The sequence below is a fragment of the Myotis davidii genome, unplaced genomic scaffold, assembly GCF_000327345.1.
Source record: "Myotis davidii unplaced genomic scaffold, ASM32734v1 scaffold967, whole genome shotgun sequence".
NCBI lineage: Eukaryota > Metazoa > Chordata > Mammalia > Chiroptera > Vespertilionidae > Myotis > Myotis davidii.
Window position 1 is genome coordinate 2,613,882 of NW_006383014.1, and position 12,248 is coordinate 2,626,129.

The 12,248-nt window shown below is 40.3% G+C and overlaps 1 protein-coding gene across 1 annotated transcript in view; it reads right to left on the reverse strand.

Annotated features, from left to right (window-relative positions):
* Nucleotides 1-5,545: 5,545 nt before the first annotated feature.
* LOC107181667 (rho guanine nucleotide exchange factor 38-like) overlaps nt 5,546-12,248 on the reverse strand; it is a 15,386-nt gene continuing 8,683 nt past the window's right edge. Inside the window, exon 4 of the mRNA XM_015558100.1 lies at nt 5,546-5,858. Within this exon, the coding sequence (XP_015413586.1) occupies nt 5,673-5,858 (186 nt within the window). The 3' untranslated portion in view covers nt 5,546-5,672. The remainder of the gene's footprint in view (nt 5,859-12,248) is intronic.

Genomic DNA, 12,248 nt, shown 5'->3' on the forward strand with positions numbered 1-12,248 from the left:
CCCCCCTGGGGGGCCCTGCCAGTCTCAGTGAAGGGCTGAGGGCTGTTTTCAGGCTGGCCAAGTCCCCCAGCTATGGAAGCTCCCAGCCTCTCCTTTTATTCTTTTTTTTTTTCTTTTTTATTCTAGGATTTATTTACCTTCTATAATTGAAACGTTGTAGCCTTGAGAGGAGCTAAGAGCTGGCCAGGGCAGGCGGGAGGGAAGCCTGCTTGCTCCAGCTCCGTGGCCACAGCCAGCTGAAAGCAGGTATCTGGGGTTTATTTACCTTCTGTAATTGAAACATTGTTGCTTTGAGTGGGACTCAGAGCCCACCTCGGCAAGCGGGAAGCTTAGCTTTCTCCATCATTGGGGCAACCAAGCCTCCTGACTCGCTTGCCTACCTGCCTGATTGCCCCTAACTGCTCCCCTGCTGGCCTGATTGCCCCTACCCACCTCTGCCTTGCCTTGTACCTGAGACCCAGGATTCCCTCCCTCTGGCTGGCCGTAGGCACCCAGGACCCGGGCCAGCTTCACCCGGGCTGGCTATAGCCACAGGGGATCATAGGTGGGCAGCTTGCGTAGGCCGCAGTTGCAGGCACTGGCACCTGGGACCATGAGGCAGGCGGCTTGTCCTCCCGGGCCACTTCCACAGGTGTTGGCACCAGGACCTTAAGGACTGCAGGACAGGCAGATTGTCCCTCTCCCGGCCACAGGTACAGATGCTGGTGCCCAGGACTGCGAGGCAGGTGGTTTGTCCCTCTCCCTGGCCTGGCTGGTCCCCATAGTTACAATAAACAGGATTTAAACAAAGTGGGTTTTTTTGCCATCTTAGAAGATAAAGATTTCCTCTCTTAATTCACATGAATTTAAGAGATTTTTACAGTGGACAAAAGGAAGCTTATGGGAAAAGTGAAAAGTTTTAATTTCCACACTTGAATAGTGAAAACTACTAGTATAACTTGTGTAACTCATCTGAACTATTCATCACAGATAGTGACCGGCACTTAAATGGTCATCTGTAAATGTCCAAATTATATTTTAGACAAAATATGGACTATGCCAGCACTTACAGTATTTTATGCAGTGCTGCATTTATATAGTTAACAATGTGCATTATATCTCTTCTGCACAACAGAACCTTCATAGAATTGTTTTATACTAATGAATACTAAAACAAGGTATTATGAAATATAAGGAATGTTCAAATAGTGGCTTTGTGATTTTTTCCTCCATGTTTTAAGCACCCATGATAATTTTGTATTACTGGGATTTTTATAATTTCTAAACTTTATTATATATACATATTAATTTAAATCATGTATTTAAAAATAAATACTAAATAAAATGTATGTATACACTTATTTGTTTTACAAAGAAAAGTAGCCACAAAAGTTTTTCCTTTGTTCTTGGCAAAAAATACCTATTTCAGAGAATACTGTACAATAACATTTAACTTTAAAAATGTAAATAATTACATTAGCATTTCTCACCAACAACTTTATTTATGAAGACTTTTGAAAACTTATACACACCTTAACTATCTTGGGATTTTATTTCCCTTGGGCCCAGTGAAATAATGTCTGGCCTTAAAATTACAGCAACTTGGTCTTAAACAATATACCAAAATAATGAGATTATTGTATAATGTAAAAATATTTTTTTAAATAAAGCCTAAATGGCAAATTAAATGTAGGTTGTGGTTTTAAAATAGCAACAACATAGTTTACAGTAATATATGTTCAGCACCAGAGTGAGGGACTGCATGCAGTAGGTGCTTCATTACAATTCTTGCTCAGCCACTGACGGAAGCTATGATTTTAACAGTGTGGCTCCTTCATAGGTCAGACAGGAAGCATCAGTCCTAGGCCCACACAAATGGATAAAGCTTTTCGTATACATCTAGTCCAGTGGTTCTCAACCTTCTTAAGGCTGCAACCCTTTAATACAGTTCCTCATGTTGTGGTGACCCCTAACCATAAAATTATTTTTGTTGATACTTCATAACTGTAATTTTGCTACTGTTATGAATCATAATGTAAATATCTGATATACAGGATGTATTTTCATTGTTACAAATTGAACATAATCAAAGCATAGTGATTCATCACAAAAACAATATGTAATTATATATATGTTTTCCGATGGTCTTAGGTGACCCCTGTGAAAGGGTCATTCGACCCCCAAAGGGGTCGCGACCCACAGGTTGAGAAACACTGATCTAGTCAGTACTTCAGCCAGAAAAGCAAATAAATGTGCTACTCTAGTTATGTAATTCTGCACTGGGGGAAGGGAGGAGTATTAAGGTCACAATTTAAATCATATTTATATGTAAATATAAATACATATATACATACAAACATATATATAAATTGTAAATATATATGTAAATTTTCCCCACTATCTTGGTTTCAGAGTATGTTCATAGTTTCCACAAGAAGCAAATTTGGATTTCCTTTTGCTTTACCCTAGGGCAGTGATGGCGAACCCTTTGAGCTCGGCGTGTCAGCATTTTGAAAAACCCTAACTTAACTCTGGTGCCGTGTCACATATAGAAATTTTTTGATCTTTGCAACCATAGTAAAACAAAGACTTATATTTTTGATATTTATTTTATATATTTAAATGCCATTTAACAAAGAAAAATCAACCAAAAAAATGAGTTCGCATGTCACCTCTGACACGCGTGTCATAGGTTCGCCATCACTGCCCTAGGGCCTAGGCAAACTGGAATTTACCAATATGTTATTATTGGGTACAAAGAACCATTTCAAAGACATAAAAAGTTTCTGTACATTTAAAAAAGAGAGTCTTCTTTTGGTACCCAACTCAAAACAAGAAAATAGTTCATGCAAAAATGAGTTACCAGTAGAACCTTATAAAACCATATACAGATTAAGAATTTTAAGAACAATATTCCCTCTTATCCAGTTTCATTTGCCCAGTCAATCACAGTCCAAAAATATTAAATGGAAAATTCCAGAAATAAACAATTCACAAGTTATAAATCATGCTCCATTCTAAGTAGTGTGATGAAATCTCATGTCATCCAGCTCCATCCCGCCTGGGATGGGAATCACCCCTCTGTCTAGCATATTCACGTTGTTATTCTGCCTACCTATTAGTCACTCAGTAGTCTTCTAGGTTATCAGATCGACGGTTGGTATCCCAGTGCTTACAGTAGCCTAATGCTACATCACAATACCTATAATGTCACCCATTCACCTCACTTCATCTCATCATTGTATAACCTTACATCAATAGAAGGGTGAATACAGTATAATAAGATATTTTGAAAGCAAGATTACATTCACATAACATTACAGTATCGTGTTATAATTGTTCTATTATTGGTTATTGTTTTAATCTCTTATGGTGACTAATTTATAAAGCAAATTTGATTATATGTATGTATAGGAGAAAACATAGTATATATAGGGCAGGTGTGGGAAATGTTTGTCCTCCAGGATCCATAAGGCCCACAAAATCATTTGGTCTGTCCCTGCCCCAAAGCATAGGGGTGAGTTAATTAAATGTTTAAGCAAATATAGCAAGCTAATTTTTAAGTTGATAATTTTGTATGGCCTATGAGTGATGTTATAAATATCCAAACGGTGCCTGGCAGAAAAAAGGTTCCCCACCCCTGATATAGGGTTTCGTACTATCTGAGGTCTCAGGCATCCACTGGGGTCTTATAAGATACTAGAGGCCGGTGCATGAAAATTCATGTACTGGGGGGTGATCTCTCAGCCTGTCCTGCCCCTCTCATAGTCCAGGAGCCCTCAGGGGATGGCCTCCCTCTGCAGGAGGCGACCAGGTTCATCAGGGGAAGGCACCGCCCCCATCACCCCGCTGCTGCTGCTGCTGCCATTGCTGGCCACAAAGGCTGCAAGGCCTGAGCCCTGGGCCTCACAGCTGCCTGAGCCCATGGCTGCCTGAGCCCACGGCTGCCATGAGCCCCAGGCCTCGCAGCTGCTGTGGCTTTGTCCAGATGGACATCTGGATGGACGTCTGGAAGACATCTGTCCTAATTAGCATGTTACCCTTTTATTAGTATAGATTCCATGTGGATAATAAGGGGCTACTTTTACATACAATGTGAAAATTTCTGTCATGTAAATGTCTTAATATCTATAGATGTACATATATGTACATATATGTAAGTGAAAGTCAGCAACCCTTTGAAAAGCAGCACTTTCATTTTGTTATTTGTATTCCTCAGGAATAGACATAACTGTACATTATGCAGATCAAATCTTTTAAAGTAATTTTAATCTTAAAGTTTGTTGTCATATTAGTACATTTTATGTGGACAATGAAAGTCCACCTTATTTTGGTTCTTAAAGGAAACCACTAAGTCAGATTTAATGTTGTTTTCTGTTCCATAGGAGCATCTTTAGTTCAATAAAATATCTTGACAAACTATGCCTGAGATTTTAGGGGACTGTTCTGAGCTAATCCTAAATTAAAGTTCAGTGTTCTAGGACATTGTGTTACAGCAGACGTTAACCTCAGTGCCTGCCTTGTCTAAATACAAATCAGCAACCAAAACTATTTGATTCTTGGCTCAGAACATGGAACACACATTCCCCATTCATCATCCAAATAACTGAGTGATCCAAAAATATTTTCTCATTAAAATATCATTAGCAATCATGTAGGAAAGCTTTTATACAATTGTTCTTTCAAAAATGTTTAAGCAAAACAGTAAAAATAAATAACCTAGATATGTCATTTTCTCTAGGCTAGTATCATGGAAGTTCTTGTAGCCCTTGATTTTGAAAAACTCCTCAATACTTAAATACGGACCTGAGATGAAAATGGGCCTCATCAATGCCCATTATTTGCATCACTGAGTGTTTTGTGATAGCAAATGTCTACAGTCCTAGAGGGTTAGGATAGTGTAGTGCAGTGTGAACCCCAGAACCAGACCTAGGTTTGAGGCCCCACCCTACCACTTACTAGCAATGTGAATTGGGCTAAAGTCACCTCTTTGGGCCACAGTTTCCTCACAATCTTATATCAAATATGTTACCACATATAAAGCATTTAGGACAATGTCTGGCATTTGGTATTTATTCAGTAAATATTAACATGTTATATTATTCAATTTTTTTCATTCAAAACTTAGAGGCCCCACATCAGACTTCTAGTTGCTGTTAATTATCAATTCCTATTTTTATGTATTTAGTGTACTCCCTGGTTGATGTATATATGTGTATAATCTATACCATGTAGTACATATATGTATATGTAAACCATATAATGAATATGGTATACTAGAGGCCCAGGACATGGAATTCATGCATGGGTAGGGTCCCTGGCGGCTGCCAGCTGCTGGCCAGGGCCTCCCTTTCCCTGGCTGCTTGCCTGCCGCCGCTGGCTGCCCGGGGCCTCCCTTCCTGCTGTTGGCCAGCCAGCCCCTCCCCCTGGTTGAACTCCCATTTGAACTCCTGGTCGAATTCCCAGTTGAGGTGGCAATTTGCATATTAGGCTTTTATTATATAGGATATGTGTGTGTAAGGATGTGTAACAAAGAGACGCAAAAAACAACATTTTTATGGTGAAATACATAATACAGAAAAATAAAATACAGTAAGTTGAAAAAAACCTTGTCCTTAGAGTCAGCCTTTCATGATGGTAAAGAACACATTCAGAATATCTTCACTTTTAAGTAAGCCAGAAGTCTGATTTTCTTAAGCGTAAGTCATCTTTCCAAGGTAGTTAGCTGGCACATATCCTTTCTGCCCTCGAGCTTCAGCTAACCACCACTCTTTATTGCCACTTAGATCACAAAATCTAAGTATATGAACTCTTTGGTATTCCTGAAGGCTGAGTTCACAGTTACTCCTTGCTTCAAAGGCATGAACTGCATAGAAAATCTAGACAAAGAGGCAAATGACATTAATTAGAAACAGAGTCTAAAAGTGTGGATAAATGTTAATACAGATTGCCAACCTTTTAGAAGGAATGCTAGTTTTCTTATTTTCCCCAAATGATATTTCCTCAATTCCCACTGGGTGCATTTTGCTAAAGTGTAGTCCAGATATGAATATAGTGAAATCGGCATTCTTATTGTTCTGTTGGGAGGAGTCTGAACTATAGTTGAAGGCAATTTGGCAGCTTCTGTTTAAAATTTTTTAAAATATTCGTTTTAAAAAACAATAGCTCTAAGAACCTCTGCTACAGAATAGAAACATTGACAGATTTTTACACAATAATGTTACTGCAATACCCATTTATAAGGTGAAAAGTGGGAGAAGAGTGAAAATAATACTGAAGATTCAGCAAGAGAATAAATTCTAGACCATACACTAAAGAAGTCAATAGTCATTACAAGTGACTAATAATATGGAAAAATTATTATGATAAAATAGTAAGCAAAAAGGACATAAAATCAGATGTACAATATAAGCCTAATATTGTCAGATTCTTTGGTAGAGTTAGAGGTGATTTTCACTTCCCCTTATTTGTTTCCTTATTTTCTAAACCTATATAATGACAATGTAATAAACTTATAATATTTAAAATATTTAAAAGACCTAGAAGAAACTAGTAAAACACATTTCCATCAAAAGAAATTTTTTCCAGCCTCAAAAGAATACTTCGCAATTAGTAGGTGCATAAGAAGCCACTAAGTAAAGGTTAAGTCCCACTTCCACTGAAATCATAATAAAATTTTTTTTGTTTTGGCATAAAATTAAACAATCAACTAATAACATGTATTCATTCATTTCATCAGAATTTATTAAGTACCTATTAAGCACCAGATAATATATTATCATAGAACTTGTAACCCAGCTAGGCGGGAAAATTAAAAAAAAAAAAAAAAGGCACGGAGGGGGGGGGTGGAAGAGAGCATAGAAGCGATAAATGGGAGAGAGAGAAAGAGAGAGAGAGAGAGAGCGAGAGAGAGAGAGAGAGCGAGAGAGAGAGAGAGAGCGAGAGAGAGAGAGAGAGAGAGAGAGAGAGAATTAGAGAGAGAAGGAAGGAAGGGAGGGAGGAAGGAAGGAAGACAAAACAAAAAAATGCCCTATGCATGCAGGTGATATATCAGCTCATTGTGAGCTGGTTTCAATAAGTAATCTTTTATAGGTGACACAAAGGGTGGATATATCATATTCAAAGGTATATGAAAACAGTATATGAGAATGACAAGCAGATTAACTTGCTCAAAATTAAGGGTCAATGTAAAATGGAAGTATTAGAAATAAGGTGACTTGTTGAGCAGTGAGAGACTGGGCAATGTGGGGAGGGAACTGTAGTTAGAATTACAGTTGGTTTTTGAATCTTAAACTATTATTTAACTTTTGGTAAGATTCTGATAGCATTGATTTGTGTACCATCTCAACAACTCAGCATGAGTCCACCTCCAGGAAAGGCACCCCATTTTCTCCATTGAGCACATCAGAGTACACTGTAGTAATTCACATATATGTTGATTTGACTTGAAAGTATCCTGAAAGGCTTGGATATCATACAAGAACATATAAAAGACCATCTTGCATCATGTGAGATACAAGGCAGATTGTTGGGCATGGATTATTTTGTAATTTAAAAAGTAAAGAAAACAGCCCGGTTGGTGTGGCCTGGTGGTTGAGCATCGACCTATGAACCAGGAGGTCACAGTTCGATTCCAGGTCAGAGCACATGCCCTGATTGAGGGCTCAATCCCCAGTGGGGGGCATGCAGGAGGCAGCTGATCAATGATTCTCTCTCATTGTTGTTTCTCTCTCTCCCACTCCCTTCCTCTCTGAAATAAATTTTAAAAAATATTTTTTGAAAGTAAAGGAAACAAAAAGAGAGGTACCATAAATTGTTGAGCAGTGGAATAGCAGCAATAATAACTACTTTTTATAGCACTTGTGACAATTTACATGTCAAATGTGCTTTGTCCTCAACGGCCCTGTGAATTGTGATTTGGAGAAGTAGCAACATGCTCTCAATCACAGAGCTAGTGGGTGCTGCTAGCTCCATATCCTCTAATTCCTGTGCTTGATCCAGGTCTCATAATACTTTAGGAGCCGAACTCTTGTTCTAGCAAAGAGTGCAGAGTGTATTCTTGCAGAAAGGGATTGGGCTCTCTAATATGTTGCTGCTCTGTTGGTTTTGTGTGTGTGTGTGTGTCACTGGGTGCAAGTAGCGGCATAAACGGGGGGCATAAACATATATAAAAACTGAAAACTTCTCATCCTATTTAATTTTGGACCATGATCATCTAAGTTATTGAAAGTATATGTTATAATTTTTCACTTTAAAATTTAGTTTCATGAGAATCAATATTTAGTGTTTAAAATATAAGCTGTTACAATTTCAGACCAAACAGATCAAGGTGGAAGATTTTATATACTCCCATTAAAAGAACATGTGCCCAAATGAAAAGTGAGCACAGATACAGTCGACCCTTGAACAACACATTTAAAATGTGTAGGTGCACTTATATGCCGATTTTTTCCAATAAATACAGAAAATGTATTTTCTCTTCCCTATGATTTTCTTAACATTTATGTACAATATTCTATGAATGCAATCCAGTTGTCCACAGCATTTGCTTTTTTAATAATATTCTGTATTACTATATTATGGACTCATACCCAATTTATTACCCATTGTTTATAACTACCAAATCATTCCCAGTTCAGCATTTCCTTATTCTATATTAGTGCATTTAATCATTCCTCCCTTAGTGAGCCACATTACCAGTCTTCACTGAATCTCATTTTTTTTCTTTCATCCCAGTTCTTCAATTAGCGACACAAAAATCATAATATATTTTAATAAGGCTTTCCAAAACTGAAAAAAACAACAACTATAAACCAGTATTTACAGTATTATAGTATAGTAGAAGCCCGGTGCACAAAATTTGTGCACGAGGGGTGGGAGGAGGGAGGCGGGGGAGGTACCCTCAGCCCAGCCTGCACCCTCTCCAATCCAGGACCCTTGAGACATCCATCTCACAATCCTGGACCGTTGGCTCCTAACCACTCACCTGTCTGCCGGCCTGATCACCCCTAACTGCCTTTGCCTGCTGGCCTGATTGCCCCTAACTGCTTCCCCCACAGATCTGGTCATCCCTTACTGCCCCCCGTGCTGGCCTGGTTGCCCCTAACTCCCCCCCACCCGGCCTGGTTGCCCCCAGCTGCCCACCCTGCCAGCCTGGTCACCTCTCACTGTTCCCCCGCTGGCCTGGTACCCCCCAACTGCTCTCCTCTGCCAGCCTGGTCACCCCCAATACCCCCTTCTGACAGCCTGGTTGCCCCCAACTGCCCGTCCCCCGCCATCCTGGTCACCTTTGACTGCCTCCCCTGCCAACCTGGTTGCCCCATGCAGCCTGCTGTTCAGTCAACCAGTTGTTTTGGTCATCACGGTCACTGCCTTTTTATATATATAGATACAGCTCAGGAAGCCAAAATAGTTATCTCACATTTTTAAATATGCTCATTTTTCTTTCTTACCCTGCAGGACAAGCTTTCATGTACTTTAGTTAACAATCCTATATTATAAAAGGCTAATATGCAAATAGACTGAATGGCAGAACAACCAAAAATCTGAACAACTGGTCGCTATGATGTGCGCTGACCACCAGGGGCATGCATGGAACATAGCGGGCATCATCAGCAGGCAGCAGAGCGCGGAACATGGCAGGCATTGGCCATGGCAGGATGATGGAGCAGGTGAGTGGGGGCACCAGACCAAGGCGCGGTGTTGGTTGCTGTCATAGGGGAGAGCCTCTGGTGGTTAATGGAAATTTTTTGCTTCCTCACACTGCAGTCCCACCTGGTGCTCCCACCTGATGCTGGTGCCAGTCCTGCTCTCACCCGCTGCCGATGCCTGGCACTGGCCCCGATCGCTCATCACCATCAGTGGATGTGAGCGGCAGCTACTGGCCCCGATCGCCTCTCAGGGCTTCTCTACCTCCCCCTGCTGCTGAGGGGCGATTGGGGCTGGCAGCCACCTCTCGCACCTGCTGCTGGCACCAGAGCCGCTGCTTGCACCCAGTGACAGCACTGGCCCCAATCACTCCATGCTGTCAGTGGGTGCGAGCGGGGATGGCGCCGTGCGTGGGAGTGGCGGCTGGAGTGGAGCTGCCAGCAGACAGGGGACCAGGAGGCCGTGGTGGGAGGGGTTGGGCGGGGGTGTGGAGAATGGGCTGAGAACCGCCCCTGTGCCCACTGCAGCCTTGTGGCCCACAGTTCCTTTCAAGGCACCCGAAATCATGCACTGGCCCCCTAGTTATGTATGATTATTACACAAGTAATTTTTATTAATAAAAAACAATTTTAAATAAAGGTAAGCAAAAAAGAAAAGAAATCATCCAACTGCTATTAATACCTTGCTTTCCTTGCTTGCATCCTGCCTTCCTTTCTTTGTCATTTATCTTTTTTTCTACCTATCCACCTGAAGTGCTAATAAACATACAATTAGAGTACACATAATTTTTGCAACCTGTTTTTCCACTTGAAAATATAGTAAAAAATCTTTTCATGTCATTAAAACTTTCTAAAGCGTCATTTTAACGACTACTTAAATACATTAAGCTCCAGCCTGCTGACTTTTGAAGCATTTCCTGAACAATAATATACTACCTATATAGCATTATTATTATTATAAGTAGTTGAAAATGTAAGGACGGAGGGCCAGACAACCAATTTAGAATTAGCAGCAAAAAAAAACTAACTTCTAATAAGTCAAAAATTTTATCCTCAGCATAATATATGTGGGGGCGGGGGGAAGTGCACTTATTCTCAGACATTGAAATTCCCACCAAAATTGGATTTTAGCTATTATTTAAACCCAGTCCTTTTGAGAAGTACCAAAGATTGCATCACAACAGTCCAGCATCCTGCTTGCCACACAAGGTATCTTAGAGACTGTGGTAGTTGTGAATGTGATGGTCATGCCTGTGGTTGTGTTATATGGAAGGGATTTTGCAGAAGTGCCTAATAAATTGACTTTGAGTTAGTCACAGCTTATCTGGAATAGCCTGACTTGATGAGAGATTGGAAACCAGAAAGATGCTCACCTGCTGGCCTTGAACAAGCAGACAGCCATGCTGAGAGCCGCTTAGCGATCATCACATTCACATTTCTGAGAGCAGACTCTCAGTGCCGAGAGGCCTCATGGCCCTTGGCTGACGACCAGCAAGGACATAGAGGCCTCAGTCCTACTGGCACTGAATTCACCCAACAACCACAAATGTGGAAGGGAACCTCAAGTTTCAAAAAGAGCACAGACCAGCCAAAGTCTCTGCTGCAGCTCTGTGAGATGCTAAGCAGAGCCCCCAGCTAAGCTGTGCCTGGATTCTTAACCATGGAAATGGTGAGCTAATACATGTATGTTGTTTTAAGCTACCTACTTTGTGATAATTTGTTATGCATCATAGACAATTAGTACATATCATGCTGTTACTATCTGATGAGCAAAAGGGGGGAATACATTATAATGGGAAGGCATATTTTTTTGCTGCTTTTATGCTTTTTGATATAGCATAAAGTAGAGAGTAAAGAAGAAGTTAAAAATTAAGTCCCTTACTATAAATCAGCCCTACCAGTTTGTGAATATCCATTGGTTCATCCCCATTATTATATGTCTCTGGATCATAAATTAGGAGAGCCTCTAAAACATTCAGAGAAAGTCCCTGCTTTCTGCCTGTGGTGTGCATGTAAGATTCTGAATGAGTTGGTACTGGAGCCCCAATATGTAGATTGACAATACCGCCCAGTTACACCTGTTGGTGTCTCATCTAGAAACGCTCTCTTTCATTAACAAAAGTTTCTCATTATGGGTAGCAAGATATATTTTCACCCTGCCTTAAGACTTCTGATCCACTATAACCATTCTAGAAAATGCTGGAAGCTCTTTACCCAACACTTTTTCTTGATTGGGTGGAAGAATTGATAAATATAAGTTAAGCCTCCAGAGCAGTGGTTTCTACCTTTTTCAATAGCATTTCCCTTTGAAAATCTAGTGAAAGATGTGGACTTCTTTTGCCATAGTTATACACATAAGCAGACAGTTTGGAACATATTTGAGGAAATTCATAAAACCTCCCAAATCCCATTCACAGAACCCTTTTATTCTTTGAGTTCTTCCTGGTTAAAAAAAACAGCTTTGGTGTAAAAATCATAGAGCCAATAAAATCTTTTTTTTTTTTTATTATTAGTTAAGGTGTTACAAATGTTTCCTTATCCCCCCCCCCATTAACCCTCAACCTCCCCCCGCACACACACTCATGCTCCCATCCCGCTGTTGTCCATGGAACCTGGGACCTT